Source organism: Puma concolor, chromosome E3 (assembly GCF_028749965.1).
Source record: "Puma concolor isolate L17-30 chromosome E3, mPumCon1.1.hap2, whole genome shotgun sequence".
NCBI classification, from domain to species: Eukaryota; Metazoa; Chordata; class Mammalia; order Carnivora; family Felidae; genus Puma; species Puma concolor.
This window is the reverse complement of record NC_141682.1, coordinates 10,799,947-10,826,711: the sequence shown is the minus strand read 5'-3', so window position 1 is coordinate 10,826,711 and position 26,765 is coordinate 10,799,947. Positions and strand designations below refer to the sequence as shown.

Here is a 26,765-nt window from a genome sequence, read left to right as displayed (position 1 = left end):
TAAGCAGTTCCCTGGATGGGGGTGCCTGGGTGGCTCAGTTGGTTAAGTGTCTGACTCTCAATTTCGGCTCAGGTCATGATCTCATGATTCCTGAGATCGAGCCCCTGCTTGGGATTCTCTCTGCCCCTCCCCGGCTTGTGCACGTGCTCTCTCTCAAAAATAAATATTAAAAAAAAAAGCAAAATAATTCCCAGGATTAAGTGCCCTCTATTTGAAAAGCTAGTGTGGTTTTCCTGATGGGATCCCTTAAGGTTTAGAAAGAAGAAAACATTAAATGAAAGCAATACATTCCATAGTATCTCATCCAGCCAGGCCTCCACTGCTGCCCTGTGCCTGTCCCTCCTGCTCGTCCCCACCTGCCTGTCCCCACGTGCCCCTGTCCCTCCCTGCCCATCCCCACGTGCCCCTGTCCCTCCTGCCCGTCCCCACCTGCCCCTGTCCCTCCTGCCCGTCCCCACCTGCTCCTGTCCCTCCTGCCCGTCCCCACCTGCCCCCGACTCTCATCTTCCCACCAGACTCCTAGTCACGAAATTCTGTTGTCCTATTTCCTCGGAGCCCCAGACACACATGGCAACTTGGAACCCGGATGGGGAGTATGGAATTTATTTTATTGTTCTGGGTCTGGGTTTTGTTCCTTAGACATCACGATTCCTGGACGGCGGGGACGTGTCCCACCCCCTGGACTCGCGGTCCCATGGGCCTGTTCGGATTGTTTTCCAGTTTCAAAGTGCACTGAGAAGGCTTCACAGTTTTAATACTTCCTAGATGCTCAACTGAGGCAAAGTGACAAAATGGCCCCCCCACCCCCGCCCGCCAGAAAAATAAAACCCCAAGCCCCCCGGCAGCAGCTGCTGCAGCCGTATGAAAAATAATACAAACTCTTCTTAAAAAATAGATTACACAGGAAGAACCCAGAGGACTGAGGGCCGTGGGGAGGGCAGGGAGCCTGGGGAGAAGCCCGGAGGGGCACGGAGATGAACTGCAGGGGTCGGGCTGCTGGTGGACGCCTGCCTCGTCCGCTCTGCCCAGCGTCCCTCTGCGGCTCCTCCCAGCAGCTCTGACCCAGGGACCCAACTACTCCCCTTCTCCCTCAGTGGGCCCGCCCTTCACCCTGAGGCCTGGTACCTGCTTCTCACTAAAGTGGCTTCAATAAAGAAATGAAAAGATCCAGAGCAAGAGAGGCCTGCTGCTTAGCCCCCGGGGAATTCCACCCTGCAGGAGCTGACCTCTCCCTGTTTTGGGGTTCGGGCAATTATCGATACCTGCTGCTACCGAGACACCCCACCCCCCGGGAGGTGAAGGACCCCAGGAGCTTGGCCTCTCCCTCGTTCTGCGCCCTCCCACGTCCCCAGCCGTTACCGGGCCCGGTCTGAGGCCGTCTGCCAGCCCAGCCTCGGAGTAGCTGCGGACAGGTGGGGTGTGCACAGAGCGGCCGGGGGCGATGGGGTGCGGGATGGGTCCTCCGGCTCATGCAAAGAGAAGCGAGAGGGGGCGGCCCCACCAACACAGAGGTAAGGCAGGGTGAGGTGACGGTGTGTGTGCAGCCAGGCCAGCGCCGGGGCCAGGGGCAGAGACGGGGCAAAGGGGCCACAGCCCGCAGGGTAGGAGAAGGCAAGTCAGGGCCCGGCGCCGGGGAGGAGCCTGCCTGCCTGCTGCCCAGCTGAGGGCTCCACAGCCGGCTGCCGCCCGCAGAGGAGTCTGGTGCTGGGTGGATTCTCTGCAGGTGGGGACGGGGGCAGCTGGGTGGGCCGGGGTCAGTCGGGGACCTCGGGGTGGGCAGGCAGTCCACTCTCGCCACGCCGGTAGGTCTCCCAGAAGCCCCGGTCCAGCTGCTCCAGCTGCGGGCCCAGTGGCAGGTGGCCGGCCAAGTGCATGCGGAGGGTCTCCAGCCATTGTTCCAGCTTCACGAAGGAGGGTCTGGGGTGACAGGTGGGCGGGATAGTGGGTTCTGTGCTGCCGGGTGGCGGGGGGGCGGCCCCACCCCTAAGGATTGCTCCGGGCTGAGCCCCCAGCCCCACTTACCTCTTCTCAGGGTCCAGATCACAGCAGCGCACGGTAATGGGGAAGAAGCTCGGCGGGCAGTTTGGGGGGCAATAGCGGTCCAGGAAGCCTCGCACGTTGAGGCCAAAGTCCATGGTGCGGGGTAGGTAGTCAGGGTCAGCGTTCACCCGCCCAATGATCTGTCCAGCACAAGGCCCAGCGGTTACCCGCGGTGGGGGTGGGGGTCCGCTGGGACTGACGCCAACCAGGTGGGTTTGAGGGCAGGTCACACTTGGTCTGGGGCCAGCCTGACCACTGCACCGCCCCCCCCCCCCACCCCCGCCCCAAGCTTGCAGGTTCCCAGGAGCCCCAAGCCCGAGGCCAACCGCCACCCACCCCCACCTACCTCGCACAGGACGATTCCAAAGGAAAACACATCCACCTTTTCATCGTAGCTGCGGCCTGGATGGAGAGATCGGCTGTCAGCAGGTGAGGCTGGGTTGGGGGCCAGCAGGGTGGGACCAGGAGAAAGTAGCGAGCAACTGGACTGCCGTGGAACCAGGGCTTAGGTCCCTGTGTTCCCGCCCCCGCCAGGTCTGAGCAGACCTCTGCGAGGTGAGGATGAGAGCCCTGCCTGGGGGGGTTCCAGGCCCAGCTCGGCCACCCACCAGCTGTGTGACTCTGGACAAGTCATGGACCACACGGTGACCCCCAAAACTACCCATGTCAAACCCCTGGAACCTGTGACCATTACTTCACTGGAAAAAAGGTCTTTGCAAATATGGTCATTAAAAGGATCTTGAGATGAGATAATCCTGGATCATCTGGGGGCGGCCTCTAGGTACCGTTGCAAACATCCTAAGAGAGACTGAGGAGGACAACACACAGGGAGAGGCGGCCGTGGCCACGAGCCCGGGAATGCCAGGGCAGCCACCAGAAGCCAGAAGCCGCAAGGAGTGCGTGCTCCCCGGAAATCCCTGGAGGGAGCGGGGCTCTCCTGGATTGCAGACTTCTGGCTTCCAGAACTACAAGGGAATAAATGTCTGTTGTTTTAAACCACCCGGTTTGTGGTAGTTTGTTAACAGCACTCCCAGGAGCTGATACAGACTCTCTGGGCCTCAGTTTCCTCAGCTGTGTGTGTGGGGGGGTGATACATCTAACCTCGTGATGTTAAAAACAGCCAGTACAGCCCTCATGTGTCAGATGCGGCAGGCCCTCACAGTAAACCCTTAAAGGTAGGGATTTAGCCCCCTTCTGCAGGTTAAGTTGCGGGGGGGGGGGGGGGGGGGGGCTATGTTAACTCTGGTCAGTGCTGGCACCGAGCTGCCCCCAGCTCTGCCTGCCCTCTGTCTGAATGTCACCTGCCTGTGTTGGGTGTCACCTGGGGTGTCGTATGTAGTCATCATGTGACAGGCCCGATAAAAAAGAAACCGAGTGGGAGAGAGGTCCCGGGTGGGCCAGGCTGTCCGCCACCTGATCCCTGGGCCCTGAGAAGATGTCACCTTGCAGGGGACTTGCTGGCGTGACTGAGTTAAGGATCTGAAGATGGGGAGAGGACCTGCGATATAACCGCAAAAGGTCCTCAGGAGGGAGGCAGGCACGGAAGGAGACTGGACAACGGACACAGGCGTCCGACAAGGTGCCAGGGTTATGGCCTCTGATGGAGGAAGGGCTTCTGATGGAGCCAGGCAGCCTTTGGAAGCTGGAGAGAAAGCGGGACCTCCCCCAGCCTGATTGACCCCTGACTTCAGGCCAATGACGTGGACACTGGACTTGCCACCTCCAGGACTCTGTGATAAGCGGGTGGCGTGCGGGACAGTGGCACGGGAAACGAGTTGCGGGACCCAGGGAGGGAGCTGGGGGGGCGGGGGGGCTGGGCAGCGGGGGCTGCAGCCCTGCCTGGGACCCCCGGCCCGGGTGGGGGGGGCCCACTCACCGTTGATCATCTCAGGCGCCATCCAGTACGGGTTGCCCACCACCGTGTAGCGCTTTTTGCGGTCTGGCTTCTTGAGGCTTCGCAGGTCTTCGGGCTGTGTCTTCTCTTCCACCATGAGCCGTGCCAGCCCAAAGTCGGCCACCACCACGTTCTTGTTCTGGGGTGACCACGAAGCAGGGCCGCACTGAGAGGGGCTCCTGGCAGCACATGCCCGCCCCGCTCCTAGTCCGGACGGTTCCACAGACAGCCCGGAGGACACGCCCCTGACACCCGGGGGCCCGTGAGTAGTGCTCTGTGTGCCCCATCAGGGCACCAGGGCTGCCTTGCTGTGCCAGGGAGGGAGGAATTCTAATTCAAGACCCGGGTCCTGTGCTTGGCACGTGACAGCTGTGTCTCTTCCTCCTCCAACAGTCTGGGGGCGGTGGGGGGGGGTGTGTTATTTTTATCCCCACTTTACACACGAGGTTACTCAGGCCCAGAGAGGTTAAGACAGTTGCCCGAGGCCATCCAGCCGGTCGGCTTTACTGTTTTAGGTTTGTAGGAGTACAGATGTCGACCCCTGTGTCCACCCAGCAAGGGACAGACAGGCTGCCCTGGGTCACCGGTGCCAAGCCAGGGGCCTGGAGAGGTCTCTATAGGTCCGGCATCCAGGTCTCTTAGGCGTGGCGTCCAGGGTCCTGGAAGTCCAGACTGTGTGTGCCAGCCCCAGGATGGACCACTGGGCACGGACACAGAGGCCGTGCGTGACAGGCCAAGGGGGCAGGGGCCCAGCCGGGGGGGCGGGGGTTAGGACCAGGCTCAGTCTACAGGGAAGGACTCTGTGCTGTCTCTGCAACACCAACGTGGACGGTTGCCTACAGAAGACTCTGCAGAGACGGCAGACAGGGGAGGGGCCGAGCTCGCACAGTGTCCACCAGGATCGTTCAAGTGCTGGTCCCTCTCAGGACCCGCGCTTCTGAAGACTCCCCCGGGGTCCGATGGTACACAGCCCCCAGACCCTGCTGTGGGAAACAGCTCCAGGGAAACCAGCAAGGGTGACCACTGGATTCTTAGAGGCCCCAAGCGATAGGTGAAAGTTCTGGTTTGTGTACACATGGATTCTGGGGATGGGGAGCTCACAGCGCTCATCAGATTCTCAGGGGACGGCCCCCGTTGTGGGGTCCAAGCTGGGACAGGCCGCCCCTCCTCGCCCTGCACACCGGCCTGGCTCAGCCCTGCAGTAACACCCATCACCAGCAGGGGCGGCCCGAGCAGGCTCCCTGGGAGGCCGACGGAGCCCGCCTTGCCCACCTCTCTCGTGTGTCCACTGCCCACAGCTTTCGGAGGCCCAGAGTCCCCCAGAGCCTCCCGGAAATCCCCAGAGGGCTCAGACCACCACCTCCCCCAACTCTACAGTGACCAGCTCCTTCTTCCTAAATGTCGTATCACCAGCCCTTTGCGTGTGCTTTTCCCAGCACCCGGGACACTTCTTGTACTGAATTCACTTGGCAAACGTCTGCCTGGAGGACTTTTGCAGATGCTACCAGTTAAGATGAGGTTCTACTAGATTAGGGTGAGTCCGAAATCCAGTGTCTGGTGCCTTTATAAGAAGGGGACAGGGGGCGCCTGGGTGGCACAGTCGGTTAAGCGTCCGACTTCAGCCAGGTCACGATCTCGCGGTCCGTGAGTTCGAGCCCCGCGTCGGGCTCTGGGCTGATGGCTCGGAGCCTGGAGCCTGTTTCCGATTCTGTGTCTCCCTCTCTCTCTGCCCCTCCCCCGTTCATGCTCTGTCTCTCTCTGTCCCAAAAATAAATAAAAACGTTGAAAAAAAAAAAAATTAAAAAAAAAAAAAAAAAAAAGAAGGGGACAGGGGCACCTGGGTGGCTCAGTCGGTCGGGCGTCCGACTTCGGCTCGGGTCATGATCTCGCGGTTCATGAGTCTGAGCCCCGCGCCGGGCCCTGTGCTGACAGCTCGGAGCCTGGAGCCCGCTTTGGGTCCTGTCTCTCCCTCGCTCTCTGCCCCTCCCCCACTCGGGCTCGGTCTCTGTCTCGCTCTCAAAAATAAACATAAAAAAAAAAAGAAGAGGACACACAGACACACAGAGGGGAGAAAGCTGTGTGAAGACTCAGGCAGAGACCGCAGTGATGTGGCTACAGGCCAAGGAGCGCCAGGGAGCGCCGGCCGCCTCCAGAGGCTGGGGGAGAGCGCAGGACAGGCTCCCCCTCACAGCCTCTAGGAGTAGCCAGGCTTCTCAACACCTTGATTTTGGACTGTGTGCTTTGCTTCCTGCCCCCTGCGAATACATTTCCGTTGTTCCAGGCCGTCCGGTCTGTGGTTCTGTTACGGCAGCCGCGGGAAACCAGGGCATTGCCTCTCCGGTGGGGCACGGTCAGCCGCCCCCTCCTCTGCCTTCTGTGGACAGTCCACAGTCCCCCTCCATCCCCCACCTCAGGCTACCCCCACCTTTTTTTTTTTTTAGGTTTATGTATTGATTTATTTTGAGAGAGAGACACAGAGCACATGAGCCAACGAGGGGCAGAGAGAGGGAGAGAGAGAGAATCCCAAGCAGGCTCTGCACTGTCAGCTCAGAGCCCAACAAGGGGCTCGAACTCATGAACCGTGAGATCATGACCTGAGCCGAAACCAAGAGTCGGACTCTCAACCGACTGAGCCACCCAGGCGCCCCCTCCCCCCCCACTTAAGTGTGTCCCCCAGAGCCTCTTTCCGAAGCCTGTCTTGACCTCCCCAGCCCACGCGCCCAGGCCCTCCTCCAGACCTGCAGCTGTTGGCGTAGGCCTGGCCACTCTGCCGTGGGCTGTCCTGTGAATGCCACCTCGCTCACGGCCCATTACAGTTTACACACCACTGTCTCCTTTATCGATTTCTCCGAGCCTCCTAACCACCTGGGACCTGTTGATGGCTCAGAGCGCTGGAGCCACCATCCACGTGAACGGCGCAGCCGGCTCTGTCTGCCTCCTGGCCTGGTGCTGTTTCCGCCTGGGCCGAAGGAGGCGTGGACCCGGGCAACCTAGGAGCCCCGTCCGGGGCAGGCCACGAGGCCAGGAGTGGGCGGGCGGGGCTCCTGCAGTCTCCCTCCCTCCCCGGCCTGGGCTGCTCACCTCTCGGACCAGGCAGTTGTGGGAGTTGAGGTCCCGGTGGATGATGTTCATGGAGTGGAGGTAGGCCTGGGGGTAGGGGGCACAGAGGTCAGGAGGCAGCTGCGCTGAGGGACCCCAGCCCACCCCTGGCCCCCCAGCGGCTTCTACCTCCCCTCCTGCCTCAGGGACACTTCCCACCCTCAGCCGATCCCCCTGCTCTTTCTTGGCACTTCCTGATGGCTTCTGTCTCTCAGTGCCTTCTAAGGTTTAAGGTCAGCAGGACAGAATCCTTTTATCGGTGGGGTCAGATCACCCAGCCACACCCCCGGAGCCTACTCACCATCCCTGAAGCGATATCCTTGGCAAAGCTCACTCTCTGACTCCACGGGTACTGGCTGTCCTGCGGGGGGCGTGGGGAGAGAAGGGCCAGCGTGGACAAACGGGGCCACAGTGGCAGGACAGTTGGGTGAGAGGGAAGCCAAGGCAGCAAGTGTCTCGGAGAGTCCAATGACCCCCCCACTTTCTTTTGCACCCACCTCTGTCTGCTTCTAAGGGGGGTGGGGGAATAACTCAAAAACACCACTTTCCAGTATGTGTTTTCAAACGCAAAGTGGGGGACACTCCTCTGTAACTCCTGAGCCAGCTCTTCGCAGGGAAAAAAAACTCTATGTTTGACACAATCCCATGCCTTCGGGTTTTTAGGAAATCTGAACCTACTTTCCCGTGCAGGCAGAGAGGGATGGGCCCCGCGAGATCGCCTGCAGAGTGCCAGCAAGTAAGGCTTTGGGCTCAAATCATCTGGGAAACGCCTGGTTCTCACACCCCAGCCCCCTACAGAGCTCAAGTTAGGGGGAGGTAAGGACATGAGAGCATAATCAAGACCCAGAGTGCAGCAAGGAAGCCCAAGTGGGTGGAGGCTGCGATTCCAGATTGTACTTGACCACAGAATCCTTTCTGAGAACTCACACCTGTTACAGGCCTGCAGGGACCACAGCCTGGGGCAATGAGGAGTCTGCAGGTGCAGGAAGGGGTCAGGACCTCTTGGTGTCCGGGTGATGCCCAGGTGGGGACCCCCGGGGCACTGTGCGAGAGCACCAGAGCGTTAGAAACTTCTCTCCAAATACTTTCCCAGTTGGGATTTGCAATTTCATCCAAGCCCTTAAAGAAAGTTCTGAATTTTTGGGTGCCTGGGTGGCTCAGTTGGTTAAGCACCCAACTTCAGCTCAGGTCATGATCTCACGCCTCGTGAGTTCGAGCCCCACATCGAGCTCTGTGCTGACAGCTCAGAGCCTGGAGCCTGCCTCGGATTCTGTGTCTCCCCCTCCCCTGCTTGTGCTCTGCCTCTTGAATTAAAAAATTAAAAAAAAAAAAGAAAGTTCTGAATTTTACAGAACATAGTAAACAGTAAATATGATTTGGTTTCTCTACAAGCAAAACAAAGGCCCACAGCAGAGAGGTAACAAGGTGCCCCTCCTGAGGTGTTCGGCCCTGGGGCAGGCAAGGCTGGGTCTGGCTGCTCTGGGGCGGGGCAGGGCGGCTGCCCCGAAATAGCCTGTGTGTCCCCTCAGCCAAGCTGCCACCCTCTCTGCACCTCGCTCCCCGTCTGATTCGGATTCAGGGTCTGGAGGGCCTTGGAGACCAGAGGCCAACCCCACTGGAGAGCTGAGGAGGCCCAGAGGGCAGCTGCCCACCCAGGGCCTGTGGCGCTGGCGGTGGGGCCGGGGCGGCAGGTGTGGGCCCTGCCCACGCACTCACCATGCTCTTGATGATGCCACGGAGGGTGCCCCCCTTGATGTACTCAGTGATGAAGTTGAGTCTCTTGTCCTTATAGAGCACGCCGATGAACTTGAGCACATTGGGGTGCTCCAGGCATCGCATGACCTTCACCTGGCGGGGTGAAGGCAGGCTGAGCCTGGGGCTCTGCCCAAGTCTCTCTCTTCCCCTGCTGCCCCTCCAGAGATCGCAGCCGGTTCCCCAAGGTGCCCGTGTGGCCCCTGCCACCCTCCAGGATGCCCGGGCCCCTCTCCCCCTCCTGCCGGGATACTTTCTCTTCTTTCGGTGTGTGGGTGGAGTGTCACATCCTCCCGGAACCCTGGGCCACCACTGTCAGTGGAGAAGGGGCGGGGGCCATGGGATGTCCCAGGAGTCTGGTGAAGGGGAGGGTGCAGTTCTGCTCACTGACCTCCTTGAGGAATGTCCTCTGTGTCTCTTCGTCAAACCGGATCAGCTCCTTCATCACCATCACCTCGCCCGTCTCCCTGTGCGTCACCTGCGTGGGGACACAGAGGCACGGAGCCTGGGTACCGACGGAGGCCCCAGCTCCACCCCCAGAACTGCAAGGGGGACGGGCAGATGGCTTCAAACTCTTCACAGACATTTCGTGTGGTGCCTCATCAATTCCCTTACAGACGAGGACACAGACGCTCCGGAGGTATCCTGACAGTGGCCAAGGGCACCCAGCAGGACGGAGTGGGTGGCTGGGTCTTGGGGGCCAGGACCGCCTGACTCAGAGGCTAGCTCTTTCCTCTGCTCTGCTGGGCTGCTTCCTGGAGGTCAGATGGGACTTCTCCCCTGGGAAGGGGACCAGGGACAGGGTCTCGCCGGCACCTTCTGTATAATCCTGAACCTTCCAGCCTGGTGACAGCCAGGTGACCTCAGAGCCAAGAAGGGGTTTGTGTCTCTACTGGGGGAGCATGTGAAGGGGTGGGCAGCATAGAGGCCGTGAGGGGTTGGCTTCAGGCTCAGTACAGGGCCCCGGGGGGGGAGCTTTCTGGGTCAGCCCGGGTTGCCCTCCCACCCCCTACCACATCTTCCACGTAACGTTCTGGGTCTCTCTGTAGTGGGTCCCCTCCCCTAACTGACTCAGGGAGGCCCAGGTGGAGGAAAGTACCGGCCAGGAAGTCTGGAAGCCTGGTACCCCTTCCACTGTGGATTCCTGCAGGTGGGACTGATGGGTCTCACCTGGCCTGTCCCCCATTCCCACCTCTGGCCCCGCCCCTGCCCAGGCCCGCCCTGTACCTTGATGGCCTGGCCGAAGCAGCCTTTGCCCAACACCTCCCCGTGGATGAGGTCCGACGGCCGGAAGATTCGGTGCGGCCGGCAGACCACACGGAGGGATTCAGAGCGACCCAGGTCCTTGCGCTGGGAGGCCGGGGAGCCCAGGGAGCCAGCACCTGGGGACCTGTCGATGCTGTAGCTCCTCCTGGGGAGGCACACACGGGGCTCGGTGTCACCGGGGCCGGTGGGCACTGGGCCTCGGTCCTGCCCCCTTCCTCCTGCCTGCCACGCTCCCATCCGTGCTGGTCCATGTACCATCAGCACCCCCACCCCAGTCCGGGAGAAGGTGGCACAGGGCCGCTCTCCTGGGCGGTCAGAAGGCTCATGCCCCATCCAGCACCCAGACTAGACTAGACCTCTGTCCTGGGCCTGCTGTCCTGCATGTGCCCTTGGTGGGACCATTTGTCCTTGGCCTACTCTGGCTGGTGGCCCTGGGGCAGATGCTTTGTCTCCCAGCATCTGAGTGCCGGGCCTTGGGGTGCAGAGGCAGACAACCTATCCAGGATGCCCTTAACCCTGCCATGTGGGTGGCTCCACAGGGTAGCGTGAGCTCTAGACACACGCACGCAAGGAGGAAATACGTGCCTTCGACACCACTAGCTCTTAAACATTGTCACCCCAGAAGATATGCCCCCCCCGCAAAACCTTTGCCAGGAGTCCTGAGCAGACCCCCAAGGTAAGTGGAGTGAGGACCAGGCTGCCTCTGGGTTTCTTCCTTGTGTCTCCCCTCCCTTCAAGAGGGTATGGGGCCCTTGGCACCTCCCGCCTAGGCCCCCGCAATGGCCCACAAGCCACCTCTGGCCTTGGGCACCCTTGTGCACAGGGGCCCGTGCCTCCCTGACCACACTCGATGCTCCCGTCATCCTGAGCTACCTGCCTGCTGTTCCACCCTGGAAGTGCTGTGGGACCCCCCCCGGCTGGGGGAGCTGCACCCCTGCTTTCCTACCTCTCACAAACCTTTCTTTCTCATCCCTCCGCACCCCTTGCTGGCCTGCTTTTTTGTGGGCCTGCCTCCCCCATCAGACTGGGAGCTCCCAGAGGGCAGGAACCAGGTCTCATCCCCGAGGCCCAGCGTCTGTGAAAGTACCTAGATGTGACAAGGCACGGGACTGACTTACAGGACAGGCTTCTGCCGGGAAGAGCTGCCCACCTCCCCGCTGGGAGTGTGGATTGGAGAGCCCAGGGGGCTGGGCTCAGGCCCTGGCCCATGGCCCAGTGTATCGTGTGGGTCGTGCTCAAGAGTTAGCTGGAGCAGGCGGCTGGTTTCCTGGATCAGAAGATCAATCTGGGGAGAGCAGGTGTGCGGACAGGTGGGTCGGAGGTGGTGCAGGTGGAGCTGGGGGAGGAGTCAGGCATGAATGCACCACCTCCAATTCTGCTCACCAGACTCAGGGCCCATACCTCATCCAGGGGCACGTTGCGGATGGGCGTGCCATTGATTTCCAGGATCCGGTCTCCGACGTGGATGGAATTCTTCACATCTGGGCTCATGCAGCCTGGGTCCACTCTGTGGGCATAGAGTAGTGGTCAGCCAGACCCCTGCCTGCCTGTCCCCTGGAGCCTGGATGGGAACCCAAGCCCAAGGGGATCAGATTGGGGTGAGGAGGCAAATTAATTCTATTTTGCGTGATTGATAGATGGCAACTGCCTAGAATGTGGAGTTCTGGTTTGATGGGGAAGAATTCTATAATCGATTACTAATGTCTGCTGTGGGTGGGAAATTGGAGAAAAGCGCATCTATACTGGATGCACAGAGGCTCCCACTCAACAAGGTGCTGTCTCTGCCATGGAGACAGACAGATCCTTCCAGCTGCCTGGTATGCTTCAGGCAGATACGCATCGTCTCATGAGAGGAGTCCGAAGAGAGTCTGGATCCCCTGGATTCCCGATTCCCAAACTTGCCATGCAAGATGAGGCGAAGGCTTCCACTTCTCCAGAATCAGCAGCTGGGTGGAGACAGGATGACACCCAAAATCTAGCTCACAGATTTTGGCTAGTTTTGCCAAATATATTTTGCTGCTGCTTCTTTTTTTTAATGTTTATTTATTTTTGACAGAGAGAGCGTGAGCTGGGGAGGGACAGAGAGAGAGGGAGACACAGAATCCAAAGCAGGCTCCAAGCTGTGAGCACAGAGCCAGATGCGGGGCTCGAACCCACAAACCATGAGATCATGACCTGAGCCAAAGTTGGACGCTTAACAGACTGAACCACCAAGGTACCCCTATACTTGCTTTTTTTAACTCCTTGGTCACCGTGTTTTCATTTTGTCTTCATGAAGGCTTTTTAAAGGAATGTTTACTTTGTCTCTGTCCTGAGATAGGGAAGGGGTAGGGGGCAGAATGGAGACTGGGAACTTTAAGAAAAAGGTTCATATGGGGTGCCTGGGTGGCTCAGTCGGTTGGGCGTCCGAGTTCGGCTCAGGTCGTGATCTCACGGCTCATGAGTTTGAGCTCCGCATGGGGGCTCTGTGCTGACAGCTCAGAGCCTGGAGCCTGCTTCAGATTCTGTGTCTCCCTCTCTCTCTGCCCCTCCCCGCTCAAGCTCTGTCTCTCTCAAAAATAAATAAACATTAAAAAAAAAAAAGGAAAAAGGTAATAAATGCAAAAGGAAGAACGGAGTTAGAATATCGCCATGGTGTAGTTGTCACAGTAATACAGATAAGAATCCTCTGTGGATGCTAAAACCATTCCGGGAAAGGCTGGTGGGGACAGGATATTTACAGAACCAAATCTCACAAATGACTTACTGATTGTGTTACAAAGGGACAAAAAATCCTGGACAGTAGACAGCAGACTGTATTTTAACGAAGTAATCAAAGGTGACATCTCCCAGTAAAGGGCATGCTTTATTGGCAATGTGGGTCTGGCGGGAAGATCCAAGAAGGACACAGAGTCACTAATGCAGTTACCAGGTCAAAATGCATAACCTAAATCGAACAAAGGGGACACAGCAGCCCAAATTGAATGGAGGGGTATTCGACTTGACAATCAGCTGCGATTCTTCATAAATGTCAAGGTCATGAGGACAAGAAAAAGCGAGGAACTGTCACAGAGTCAAAGAGACTGAAGGGACGTGAGGGTTCAATGCACTGTATGGTCATGGGTTGGATCCTGGGTCTAGGGAAATTGCTATAACGGATGGCGTTGAGAAAATTGGCAGAATTTGAACGTGGACTTAAGACTGGGTGAGAGTGTCATGTCAGTGTTCAATTTCCTAAACCTCGTAATTACACCATAAGACACAATTGATAATTATGGAAGAGAATGATCTTGTTTTTAGGAGAAGGTATAAAGTATTAGGTGGGAAGGAAGGGTCACTAACGCCTACTATCTACCTTTAAGTGATTTAGTAAATAACAACAATATGTACCTATGTGTATATATAAATATAAATAAGTCATACAAACATACACATAAACACACACATATAGGTAGGAGACACACATAACCTAAAGGTGGCAAAAAAAACCCGTTAAAACTGGTGAACACAGGGGCACCTGGGTGGCGCAGTCGGTTGAGCGTCCGACTTCAGCCAGGTCACGATCTCGCGGTCCGGGAGTTCGAGCCCCGCGTCGGGCTCTGGGCTGATGGCTCAGAGCCTGGAGCCTGTTTCCGATTCTGTGTCTCCCTCTCTCTCTGACCCTCCCCCGTTCATGCTCTGTCTCTCTCTGTCCCAAAAATAAATAAACGTTGAAAAAAAAACATAAATAAAAAAAAAAATAAAAAAAAAATTGGTGAACACAGAAGGAGGTGGAGGTATTCAATGTACTTATCTGTTAAATTTGCTGTACATTTGAAAATTTCATGACAAAAAGTTGACAAATAGTGAATATATTTCATTGAAACAGGCTTCTTGTGGCTCTTAGAAGCATATTCCTTGGGGTGCCTGAGTGGCTCAGTCGGTTAAGTGTCCGACTTCAGCTCAGGTTGTGATCTTGCAGTTTGTGAGTTCGAGCCCCGCATCGGGCTCTGTGCTGACAGCTCGGAGCCTGGAGCCTGCTTCGGATTCTGTGCGTGTCTCTCTCTCTCTGCCCCTCCCCCACTCAGGCTCTGTCTCTCTGTCTCTCTTAAAAATAGGTGAACATTAAAAAAAAAAAAAAAAAAAAGGGTATATTCCTTAGCCTCTTGTCATCCCTCAGTCTCCTGCGAGGGCGGTGGGGGGCCGGGGCACGGATGAATCAAGCTTTCCTTAAAATGCTTAGCAAAAAACAAAAAGAAAAGCAGTCCACTGATTCGTTTAGAACAAACAAGTAAATCCGGTGAGCAGACTTCGGCGAGGCTGGGCGGCTTCTCAGAGGGGCACGGTCCCTGCCGACGCCGTTGGGAAAGCGGCTGCTGGCGGGCAAGAATGCTCATCCAGTGAGGGATGCCGGGAGGAGGGGCTGCGGCTCCCGTTTCTAACATCCCGTCTGGTTTTGAGGGCCCAGCTGGTCTGGGAGGTCCCCACCTCTGCCCGGTCTGTCTGCCCGCTTGTGTATACGAGGCAGCTGCCGGCCTGGCTGGCGTGCAGGGTGGGGCAGCAGAACAAGCCCAGTACCACCTTCCCTTCTGGCCAGTGCCCAGCCCTGGTGCTGGGACCTGACAGCTGGTGAGAAGCGTTCGCCGGATCCAATGGAAGCTGGCACTTGGCTCCCACGCCCACACAGGCGGACGTTACTTCTCAGGAGCCTGGGTGGCTCAGTCGGTGGAGCATCCGACGTCGGCTCAGGGCACGATCTGACGGTTCAGGAGTTCGAGCCCTCCATCGGGCTCTCTGCGGTCAGCATGGAGCCCCCTTCAGCCCCTCTGTCCCCTGCCCTCTCTGCCCTCCCCCACTCACTCTCTCAGTCTCTCTCAAAATAAATAAACTTAAAAAAATTATAAAACTACTTCCTCAAGGAGTCCATCAAAGCCCAGGAGAGACCTTAGAAGGCTCCAAGGTGTCCAACTTCCTCACTGTTCAAAGAACCCCAAAGCCCAGAGAGGAGAGCAGCATACTGTGTGGGCTCTTCAATCTGCATTCCTTCCTGCATTTCAGACTCTTTCTACATCCTTTAGAAGTTTCTTTATGGATGACCTATCCAAGTCTTGGTTTTGTCCACCTTACCGTGGTTTGTTTTTTTAAGTTTATAATTATTTATTTATTTATTTATTTGAGAGAGAGAGCGCGTGCATGTGAGTGGGGAAGGGGCAGAGAGAGAGAATTCTAAGCAGCCTTGTTGGCACGGAGCCTGACGTGGGGCTTGAACCCACGAACCGTGAGATCATGACCCGAGCCAAAATCAAGAGTCGGACGCTCAACCGGCTGAGTCATCCAGGCGCCCCACGCCTTAACGTGTTTTTATTTTTCCCTTTTGCTTGAAGGGTATTTTCCTCAAGGATAGCATCCTAGATTGATGGTTATTTTTTGCTCAGTGCATTGAATACATATATCATTTTGCTGATTGTTAGCTTCTGTCGTTTCTGTTGAGAAATCAGCTGCCCTTTTTTGAAGGTAATCTATTTCCTGTGGCTGCTTTTAAGGACTTTTCTTTTGCTTTGGGTGTAGCAGTTTCACTATGCGGGGTGGGTGACCCAAGGGTGGATATTTTATTTTGTTGTTTGGGATCTACTGGGCTGAAGTCTGTGATTTGGTGTCTGTCAGTTCTGGAATGTTCTCAGACATCAGACCTTCAAATGCTGCCTCCCTCCTGCCATCTTGTGCTTCTCCTGGGATGCCCAATGGATGTTGAGATCCTCACTCTGTCCTCCATGTGTCCTAACCCCTCTGTCACAGCTTTCATCCTTTTATTTCATTTCTAGGAGTTCCATTTGGTTCTTTTCCAAATTTATCTGCTCCTTATTTTTTTTAATGTTTATTTATTTTTGAGAGAGCGAGGGGGAGACATAGAATCTGAAGCAGGCTCCAGGCTCTGAGCTGTCAGCGCAGAGCCCGACATGGGGCTCGAACTCATAAACCACGAGATCATAACCTGAGCCGAAGTCGGACACTTAACCGACTGAACCATCTGGGCGCCCCCAAATTTCTCTGCTCTTTCCTCATTTTTTTCTAAACCTCTCTTATGATTAAAACATATCGAATAAAATTATTTTATATGGTTTCTGATCATTCCAGTATCTGGAGGTCTTGTGGGCCTGGTTCTATTTCCTGTTGTGTCTGCTGGGTCTCACAGTGCCTTGCTTCCTTACGCACTCGCTGAGTTTTGACTGAATCGCTTCCTTGGGACACTTAGCTCAGTCCACCCAACGAAAAGAGCTGCGTCTGATTCTACCAAGGAACACTGCCAGTTGGGAAGTACTTTAAACTTACAGTTGTGACTTCGTTTTTTTTTTTTTGTTTTTTGTTTTTTTTTTTTTTGAGCCACCCCGGCATAGGAATTTGCTTTGCAAACCTGTTTATAAATTCTCAGGGGAGATTCCCCCTCCCCTTCCATTCAGGCTCAAATCAGTTTATCTTACAGTTCCGGGAGTGAGGGGCTGATGGAAGGTGTGGACTGTTTCTCATTCATCCTCATCCAGAGAGCCCTTTGGGACCCCAGTCTAATGGAACAGGAGTTCTCTAGTTCCGCTGGCTTCCTCTACAGGTCAGGGTTTTGAGAGGCCCAGCCACAAAAGGACTTAAAGACAGAAGCTTAAGTTCACTCAATTTCCATTTGGCCTTAAGGCAAGGCTGTCTTCAGTGGTTCTGCTGACACTCCTGGGCTCCCTACTTGGCCCCGAGCTGCTTACTACCCTCTTTCTTGTTGGGTTATACATGGACTCAAGAAGAAGTTTTCAATATTTTTCATCTAGCATCTGCCGTGGTTTTTAAAGGAAGGACCGGGCCAGGGACGAGGTACAGCAGATTGTCAGAGCTGGGTTCTGTCTGTGCCCAAATGCTCACCCGCTCTCAGGGTGCCCTAGACTCCAGCCGCCCACCAAGAGTACCCATGGCCACAGCCAGACCGGCCGTGGCCTCGGCCAGCCACTCACCCCTGGACGCGGACGGTGTGGGAGTGCTCTGTGCTGCAGCCCGGCGGGCCGTGCGGGGGGTCGATGGAGACCGAGAGGCCACGTTTGCCATGAGCCGAGGCTGGGATGGATACTAGGGTGACTGTGTGGGGTAGGCGGGAGCCGGGGGAGTCAGGCAGGATCTGCTCGATGACGGGGGTCACCACAGTCTGGTAGTAGCAGTGGCCGCTGCAAGGGCCGCAGGTGGTAGGGACCCAAAGAGGGGGAAGAAAAGACTGTTAGGACAGTCCCCAGCACCTTCTCTCCTCCCCGCCTCCCTTTATGGCTCCCCATGGCAAGAGGGGTCGTCGCTGCCTGATAGGACTGGGGCAGGAACCGGGCTCAATCATTCTGGGCTTGTCTGCTCCTGACATGCTGTCAGCTGGCCAGGAAAAGGCCTGTAGATACATCCGGTTCAGGAGGAAGTCATTAAAAGTCCATCTGGGATTAAGCCATGCTGCCTGGGAATCCAGCTTTATCAGCACTGGATGATACAGAATTTGTCTGGTCTTTGTCCTGGCTCTAAACCCTTGGAATACGAGTGTCCCTGCGACCATACCTGAGCTTTTGTTAACAGGTGACTCAGGATGGGGGCTAGTCACCAGAAAGACAGGACCTGTGATCAGAGGGTGGACCTGTGACCCAGCCTGACCTTGAAGGAGGCGGTGTGTGTGTGTGTGTGTGTGTGTGTGTGTGTGTGTGTGTGTGTCTGGAGAATCAGTTCAATCATGTGCCCAATGTTTCAATCAATAGTGCCCACACAATGAGGCCCCGATAAAAACTCTGGTGAGGCCAGGACAGGTTGGGGGTGTCACACGTCCTGATTCCATGCGGGGTAGTGCACAGAAGCTCTGTATTTGGGGCCCTCCAGACCTTGCTCTTTCCATCCTCTAGCTGGCTGGTCCTTATATAGAGGGATTTGTACCCTTTATAAAATGCCCTGGAATCCTAAGTACAGGGCTTTCCTGAGTTCTTGGAGTTGTGTAGAGAATCATGAAACCTCAGGGGTTGTGGGAACCTCTGAACTTGGAGCTGGTGTCTGAAGCAAGGGCAGTCTCGTTGGGGGACGGGCCTGACCTTGCAGGGTCAGGGTCAGTGCCAGAACTGCACCTCAGTGACACATCAGCAAGAGCGATGTCTGCCGTGTTCTCAGTGAACTCCTGGGTTGTTTCCCAGGCACTCCTACCCCATGGCTCCTATTAACGACCCACCGTCCTGCATGGGATGTGGAAGACCTGTGGGGGGCGATGAGGGTTACCCCGGGCTCGGAGGGGACCAGGGCGCTCACCAGTACAGCTTAGAGTGCTCCACCAGCGTGTAGGTGTCCCCGTCACCGATGAAGGTCCCGCACGTGAGGCAGATGAAACACTCGGGGTGGTATTTCAGCTCCCCGGCCACCTGGCAGGGGGAGTGGCGGGGACGGCCCAGGTCAGCTGCCCCTCCCCCCCCCCACCCCGGCCTCCTCTCAGAACAGCCCCCAGACAAACTTTGGGGGCCCGGTTGGCCAGCTGCAGAATTCTGGTTCTGCAGACGGGCACACAGACAGATCGATGGGCTCAGAAGGCGGGGTGGGGAGGTCAAAACAGGCAAAAAGAACGAGAGGGAGGCTGGGGTAGGGAAACCCGTGAGGACACGCGCACACACAGGCACCAGGGGCGATGAGCAGGGGCGGGTGCTTACCATGACCAGCCCCTTGGTGATGTGCTCTGAGCACCCATGGCAGGACTCTCCATAGCGGGCCCAATAGTCCCTCTTGCAGAAGAGCTGCCCATCCTTCTCGTAGTACTGGTGCGAGAGAGAGGCACTGCACTCACAACACCTGGGGAGGGGGGGCGGGCACAGGGACTCAGTCTGGCCCACTGCACAGCTGGGCCTTGCCATAGTCTATAAGTTGCCTCTGTAAGAATCAGAAAAAGGTGTGCCCCCGCCCCTCACCCTCCTTGGGCAGAAAAAGCCTGCGCTGGGGCAGAGGGCTTAGCAGGTGGAGTCAGGGATGGCTTCAGCTGCCCCTGGTCCCTCAGCTGGAAGCCTCTGTGCAGTGCACAGCCTGCACAACCACCCATGTACTTCTGCACCCAGAGCATCTGGCCGGGCTGCTAGCCCCAGGGTGACAGATGCTCCTCACGTTTGAGCCCCTGTCCCTTGTCACACAAGGAAGATGGCCCGGAGAAGGCAAACGACTTGCTCTTGGTCACCAGTCCAGTGGAGAGGGGAATGGAACCCGGGAGCCCAGGCCGCGGCGGGGTGGGGGTGGGGTGGCTGGACGAGTGCCGGCCGATGCAAATGGCAGTGACCTGCTGGAGCTGTGGAGACCTACCAGATGCTGGCACCTTCCCAGCGTCTTGGCGAAATGTACTCAATCCACACAGGCCACCACGAGAAAGGTTAGTTCTGGAGGCTCTAAACTGCCCCGGGCCACATGATGGGTGCCACAGACCCTGCAGAGCTACTCCCCGTTTCGCGACCATATGAGGCAGACGTTTAGCTCAGCAGAACCAGCCAGGATCAGTGAAGACAGACAGAGGGCCTCCCTGTTTCCTAGCTATCAGATGCTGTAGTCACAAGAAGGGGGGGCCCAACCAGAGCCCCAGTGCCCACACCTTCCCTCACAAGGGCCATGGCACTGTTGCAGAGACCGCGGATGTGCAGTCCTCAAGGTCAGGATACCCCTGCAGCGTTGGGAGGGGCCACAGGGGAGGCCTGGTTGGGGTAGATGGAGAGAAATGACGCACCGGCTTCTATGTGTGATCCCACAGGCCAGGAGCTAGACCTACATGCCTGGCTGCCCTCCACCCAGGAGTGAGCTGGAGGGGGAACAGAGGCCAGGCCGGCAGGATGAGGAAGCGCAGGGTGCCTGGTGAGCCAGCGGGGGCAGGAGCCACACCTCGTTCTGAAGAGCCTGACTCAGGGTCCTGGGTGCACAGGTACGCCCAGGCCAGCATACACAAGGAGCAGAGAATCTGTCCGGCTCTGCTGCTGTTTGAGCACTCTGGGTCATGTGCCAAGGTCATGCAGGGACAGGGGAGGAGACTCTGAGCTCACGCCCAGCAGGGAAACAATCCAGGAGAGCAGAGGAAAGACTGGGGCCTGAGTGAGACCGCCCAGTCCCCCAGACAGCCAGGGAACCCTCAGCCTCTGCAGCAGGCATGCGGGGAGATCTCACGGAGGGCACACGGATGCTCTTTAGGGAACTGGGAATGAAGAGGAGGGAGAGGCCCGCAGGCAAGAGTGCTGGTGGGACACTGTCCCTTTAAGAGGATCCAGACAGTTCCCCATTGTCTGGGAGCCTGAGGGGAGGGGCAGGGGACCACAGCCACTGGCTGAGGGTTGGGGAGAAGGCACGGCCCAGGTTCAGAAGCACAGGGGTGGGGGTGCATCCAGGAAGACGGGGGAGTTCGATGAGCTCCCCCTACAAGAGGAGGGTGTGGGGGAGGGAGGGCCTCCGGAGACTGCTCTGGGATGTGAGACCAGGCAGCGGAAGCAATGCTGGCCCGGAGCCATGACGTCATTCTCAGCCCTTCCTGCCCAGCACTCCCAGGCCCCCAGCCCCAGGCGTCCTTAGGGCACGCATCTCACTGCGAGGTGGGCAAGGTGGGCGAAGGGGCAAGTAAGGCACTGGGCCCGGAGGGCGGCAGCCCAGGCTGAGGGGATCCCTGGTGCACGCCCCCAGGGGGCTGCAACCTAGCGGGAAGGCACAGAGGAGCGGGCTCTGCAGAGAGGCTGCCTGGTGTGCAAACACCGTGACCTTGGGGAGGCTCCCCCACCTCCCACGCGTCCTGGGGCAATCAGTGAGTGATTCACTTTGCCCTTCCACCGACCAGACCGACCAGACCGTCCTCGCGTCACAGCAGTGTCACCATAGAAGTCTCCCCCTCACTCCTGGCTGCCAGCCTGCAGGAAGCAGGGCCTCGCCTGCCTCTGGGTGGGTGGGTGGGTGCGCTGGTGGGGGCTCGGGAGCAGCTGTCTTCCTATGGGGGAGAGAATGCTCTTCTCCAGCCTGCAAACTCCTACCCCTTCACTCCCGCACATTCATCGCCGTAGCAGGCCTGGAAGACCCGGGTGGCGCTGACTCAGGGCTGGGTGGGTGCAGTCGGCTCCCTGGCCACCACTTCCTTGAAGTCTGCCCAGTCACCTGGAGGGGGTGCCTCCAAGCAGTCTGCACCTCCACCAGGCCTGTCTGCATCGCCAGCCTCCGTTGGCCCTACCAGTCTCTGCCATCAACCTGAGGGCTCTCTGAGGTCCCATGTCAGGCATCCACAAATGCTGGACCCCAGAGAGAAGGTGAGCGGTTCCTGCTGAACGCTCCACCTGGAGCAGGTCTCATCCGCCAGCACCCTCAGAACTGCTCGAGGGCACCCGGGCGGGGTCTCCATCTCAGAGAGGGGATCTAGCCCAGACTCACCCAGCAGCTTGGTACTGGCACTCAGGGCCTCGGCGTACCTTTGCACGAGGAAGGCACGTAGGAACCCCTGGCCCCTGTCCATCCCTTCACCCCTCAGGCCTCTGTCTGGGCCACAAGCCAGAGGAGGAACGTGGGGTGCGCAGGCCTGGCTCTTAGGGGTGCCCCGCACGTGCTGCTGCCCCCAGCAAGGATGTCAAAAGAGGAGCACCAGTACTGAGGATGTGCAGAGATGGCCGAAGGGCCAGAGAGAGGAGCTCCTGGAAGACGGTCTTTGCCCCAGTCCAGGGCACACTTCCCTGAGAGCAGGCACCTACAGAGCCAGGCTCGGGTGGGGAGGAGGACCCTGGGGAGGACACGGAGAGCTGCGCTGGGAGGCAAGGTCTGCAACGACAGGTCCAGCCCTCCCAGGGACACTCTCGACCCAGGGCCACATCCCGCAGAAAGAGCGGCTGGAGGACCAGCTTCGCGGGGAGACTGGATCAAAGGACCAGAAGTCTCAGCAGCGGCCTGCTTCCCCCAGCAGGCGGCCAGACAGTGACCTAGAGGTTTCGGTTCTCGGTTCTCCTGCCCCACAGCTGGGTCCCAGGTAGGTCTGCCCCACCGTGGCCTCCAGGCCCCGGGGCGGCAGGGGGGTGGGGGGCCCTGCCTATGGTTTGGGAGGGGTGGAGAGGGGCTCTGCACTCACTTGGCTCCTTTGAGGAAGCGGCTTCTTCTCAGGGCCAGCATCCTTTGCAGCAGGGGGCAGCGGGCCGCGCTGCGGTGGGGTGGGCCCAGCCAGCTGCTTCCCCATCCTACCCCAGGCCCTCAGGATTGGAGGCTGCAGAGGGTGGGGCTAGCTCAGCCACACAGCAGCGGGGACGATGCAGCAACACTGGTGAGCAGGACTTGGTCTGGGCCCACAACAGGAAGCAGCTGAGGGGCCTTCTGCCTGGGCTCCGCTGGCGGCTCGGGTGGCCCTCAGCCCTGCACACCTTAGGAAGCACCCTCCGTGCCCCTCGGCCTCTGCTTGGACAGAGGTCCTGGAGGCTTGGGACTCTCTGGGGACAGGGACAAGCTCAAAGGCAGCTGCTCCTGCCGGTGCTGCTCCCAAGGGAACGGAGGTTGACTTCCACAGACAGTCTGTTCCCCTTGCCTGAAAGGTCCCCCGAAGCGGGGGAGACTGCCTCCCGGCCTGGGCTCTGAGCCCTGTGCCAGCTGTGGGCTCACCCCTGTTCGCCCAGGGCAGCCCTCCCCACCCCCCCTGCCCCAGGCCTCCAGGGAGATGTCTCCAGAGCTACGGTGGCCCCCGGGGCTCGAGTGCCGCGGGCTTCTGGGAAGGGACCTCACCAAGGCAGCAGCTGGACCAAAGCAGAGCTTGGACGACTCAGCCCGGCCATAACCCTCCGGGAGGTGGGAGAGCTAGAGCTGAGGAAGGAGCAGGTCCTGTGGTGACAGGGACCCCAGCGCTGATGCCAGAGGCATGCCGTATGCACTCACAACCCTCTCACCACAAGGCCTGGGGAGCCAGCGACTGCTGCCGGTGCACGACATGGACTGAGAGGCTCCTGGGGACAAGGCAAGTGGAGACCAGAAGCTGGCTGCTGGGTAGCCGTGGGGCTCGGGCAAGCAGCGTGTCCTGAGTGATTCCTCACTGTCACGGGGGTAAGGACGCTGCTGGCCTTGCTCAGATTTGGGGGCGGGGGGGCTGGGCGGAGCACACACCGCTGGGCCAGGAGCACTTGTGGAAGCCAGCGTGTGGACGCTGTGGCTCTTACTACCTGTGGACCCTCTCTCACTGCGGGAGCCTTCTCTGTGCCCCCATCACAGCCGGCTCAGCGGCACATGCCTTTTCCCTAGGGCCCTGACCTGGGTGGGGCCTTACCCCTCTCTTGGTTATGAAGGGCAGGAACCCGTCCAAAGCTAGGTTGATACATCCTGCCCCCCTCCTTCCCTGCTGTGGCTTCCGAGGCCGCATTCCCGGCCCTCCGGCATGACTCCCCAAATCCCACCTCCCTCCCCACCCCCAGCACAGGGGGCCCCAAAGTTCTTCCTGATTTCTCTCCGCCCCATCCTGAATCCCACCCGTGACCGAGTGGTCTCAGACCACCTCCCCAGCGCCAGGCAGGGCACTGCCACCCTGGATGGTCTGCTGCGTTTCAAATCAACATGGCTGGGCACGGCTCATCACCCACCGGGCCCCAGCTTCACGAGAGCCAAGGGCCCACCGTCCTCCCCAGCACCCGGGGCAAAAGCCCAGACTTTCAACTCCGATCTTAAGTACACATAGCCTTCTGTTGACTGGAAGCCTTACCCGTAATATAAGCGGTACAATTAACACAGATTTCGTATTTATGTGTACTACCTACCGTGGTCTTACAGAAAAGCAAGCTAGAGAAACGGTGGTGAAGAAAATCATTAAGAGGAGAAGATACATTTACAGTACGGCACCATGCGAAATCTGCCTATTAAGTGGACCCCGCGCAGTTCAAACCCGTGTTGTTCAGAGTCAGTGTAATGTTAAGAATGCCCAATAAATGCTGGCTGCTGGGACAGCCACTTGCCAATACTGTTCCTTCTACAGCTGAAATTCTCTCCGTTTGTAGTCCCCGTCCTAGGTCAGCCCTTATGAGCTCGGATCCCTGAACTACTGTGACAGTCCCTTCTCTGCCAAGTCACCGCCATCTGCCCACTGGGATGGCACTTCCGCCCACGTCCCTCCCCTGCTTTCTGCAAACCCTGTCTGCTGGCTCCCTCTTGCCCTTGGAAGGTCCTTATCTTGGCCTTAGGGCCCTTTTGCAAATTGATCCCAACCTGGCCTCCTCCCCCTGCTCTTTTCCAACCAAATGAGCTATTGTTCCTGTCTGTGTCTGTCTCCGTGCTGGTGGCCGCCTTCCCTGAAGGCCTAGGGAAGGCCTCGTAGTGGACTCCTGACTGGGACCCCCCCCCCCCCCCCAGGTCTGGTGCCTGCCTCTCTTCTGGCCTCACTAGCCAGGGTGGACGCTGTGTGTCCCTTTCACTCACTGGCTGTGTGTGACTCTGGTCAAGAGAATTAACCTCCGTGTCCCCATTAACGGAGACAACACAATAGGTTAACTAGACAAAGTCCTTAGGAGGGTGCCTGGCCCTTACTAAATTAGAGAAAACGTTGGGTGCTGTTCTTAAAGAAAAATAACACAAACCTTGTCAGAGGTTTCCACTGCCTAAAAGAAACCCCTTCAGCAGGTGGTCACAACCAGAGACAGCACCAGAAGGAAGAGCCAGGTTTCCCAGATTGCTGACCCAGCCTCTCGTCTCTGGCAGGCCTTGCTTAGGGCCCCCTCCCCGCCTACCTGAAGCAGTCTGCGTGCCAGTCAGCATTCAGGGCCTGGAGGTACTGGCCATCATAGATCCTCTGGCCGCAGCTCGCACACACGGGCAACTCACTTCCTGCAAAGTGGACAGGGAGTCAGGAACCATTCTTCGGAGGCCCAGCCTGCCCTGCCCATCCCACGTGGACTTGCCCATCCCTGTGCACACACAGGCAGCGCCCAGGCGCTGTGCCGAGCAGAAGGATAAAGGATGCGGGTCTGAGAGTCTTGCTGAGACTTTGGCTAAGTTGCTAGGCCTCTCTGGGCCTCGGTTTCCCTATCTGTAAACTCAAGAGGGGAATCAGATGTCCACCCTCCAGCAACAGCATTCTTCAACTTCAGCTACTGTCTGGCAAGGTCGATAGGGAGAAAGAAAGCAGCAGGATTTAGGGATAAGGCAGCAGGTAACTCTCTTGTCACAGCCCCTCTCCTCCCCTGCCTGCCCAGGAAGAGGAACCTTCAAAGAGTAAGGACTGGGCTGGTGCATCTGGGGCTGAAGCCCCTACAGAAGGAGAAAGGCAAGGAAGCCCAGAGGTGCTTCATGCTTCGTCTGAGCCTTGGCGATGCCTGGGCTTATGAGGGGCTGCTGGGGTTGCAGAGCTGGGCACTCCCCGACACCTGCTCTGAGGACGACTGGCACCTCTTTAAGCCGGCCACCAGGCATGCTTAGTCATCCTAGGGGCCTGGCATCCTTGGAGCTGGGTGGGCCCTGGCGAATCCCCCAAACCTGCCCCTCCCCATTGTACAGATGGGGAGACTGAGTCCTGGAGAGGGTAAGGCTTGCCTGGACATACAGTTAGGCTCCCAGGCCACAGCCTGTCCTTCCATGAGGACACAGGAACCTAAGACAGGGGTGACAGTGAGGTGGGCCCTTGCCCCAAGTAGGCCTTCAAGGGCCTGGGGCAGGGCTGGAGCGGGTTGGCATAAACGGACCTGCATTGGACCAGGTGAACCTGTGTGATGGCTGCTGGGGGAACCCCGGGAAGGGGACCCCAGGGAGGGAGTCTCAGGGGTCTTTATACCCTAACTGTCCTGCAACCCAATCCTTGGGCCTCCTGGTAAGGGGGAAGGGACTGAAAAGGAGGCTAGGATGAAAGTCATCCTCCCAGTCAAGACTGATGCAGGCATTGAGTTTGGTGCAGAGAGAGGAGGTGGGGGCCCCCAGGATACTGTCGACGGTTCCTTGGAGGAGGTATATTTCTGCTCTGCCCATCCGGGCCCACAACCACGAGTACCGGGGGCCAATTACCCAGCCCCCAGTTGTCAAGACGGGGAAACTGAGGCCTGACACGTAGCGCCTGGCTCAAGGTCACGGAGCGGGGCGGGCAACTCGGACCCAGGGCTACGGCTTCCCCAGCACCTCTTTCTTCCCGGCCGGCTTAGAGACAGGATAAGGGGTGGCCCCAGTGCGAGCCCCGGGTGGGCAAGGCACGCGGATGGAGGCCGGGGCCGGGCGGGCAGCGCCTGGGACTCCTCCGGGGTGGTCTTCGGTCGGGGGATGGGGCAGGCGGGGATGAAAGGGAGGAGGGGCCCACCCCGCCGGGCCGAGGAGGGGGAAACAGGGTGGGAGCGTGTCAGGGAGGGGCCTGCGGGCTCGGGAAGGGCGAGCTCATCCCCGAGGAGGCAGGGGCGCGGCCTCGCAGCAGACCCGGCCTCCGCGGCCACCCGGCCCGGCCCCCTCCCGTGCCCCCACTCGCCCCGCCGCCCCGACGCGGCGCCCCCGCCCGCCCGACCCCCGGCGGGCGCCCGGCCCGGCCCGCACCCCGCGCACCTTCCTCTCCCATACGTTCTTCCCTCCAGGTGCAACAAAGTAGCGTCAACCTCATGCACTCGGCGGGGGGCGGGGCCCGGCGGGCTGGGGCTGGGGGCGGCCCGGGCCCCGCGAGCTCGCCCGCAGCCGCCGCCGCCGCCGCCGGCCCGGGAGGCGGAGGCGGAGAGCGCGGGCCGGGCCGGAGTGGGCTCGGGGCTCGCGGCGCCGCCGCCGCCTCTCGGACACCGGCTCCGGCACCGGCTCCGCT

General features: G+C 58.6%; 1 protein-coding gene and 2 long non-coding RNA genes across 4 annotated transcripts; 2 read left to right on the top strand and 1 right to left on the bottom strand.

The window, feature by feature from the left end:
* Positions 1-587: 587 nt before the first annotated feature.
* On the bottom strand, positions 588-26,765 carry LIMK1 (LIM domain kinase 1). 2 transcript variants are annotated; one of them, XM_086692404.1, is made up of 16 exons: positions 26,519-26,765; positions 24,730-24,826; positions 18,700-18,838; positions 18,308-18,417; positions 17,002-17,208; positions 11,453-11,558; positions 11,170-11,336; positions 10,013-10,196; positions 9,177-9,263; positions 8,750-8,881; positions 7,335-7,394; positions 7,016-7,081; positions 3,917-4,073; positions 2,387-2,442; positions 2,023-2,180; positions 588-1,917 (listed from the first exon to the last, which is right to left on the bottom strand). In XM_086692404.1, exons 1-16 carry the CDS (start codon positions 26,571-26,573, stop codon positions 1,755-1,757), a joined length of 1,944 nt encoding a protein of 647 aa, XP_086548530.1. In that variant the 5' UTR covers positions 26,574-26,765; the 3' UTR covers positions 588-1,754. The 2 variants fall into 2 exon arrangements, with proteins under 2 accessions (XP_086548530.1, XP_086548531.1); XM_086692405.1 differs by lacking the exons at positions 24,730-24,826; positions 26,519-26,765 and adding an exon at positions 22,107-22,198.
* On the top strand, positions 2,176-3,039 carry LOC147572967 (uncharacterized). Its single transcript, XR_015245541.1, has 2 exons — positions 2,176-2,469; positions 2,822-3,039. It is a non-coding gene; the product is annotated as an uncharacterized LOC147572967 (long non-coding RNA).
* LOC147572966 (uncharacterized) lies at positions 20,984-23,969 on the top strand. The gene is made up of 3 exons (XR_015245540.1): positions 20,984-21,300; positions 21,862-22,007; positions 22,671-23,969. It is a non-coding gene; the product is annotated as an uncharacterized LOC147572966 (long non-coding RNA).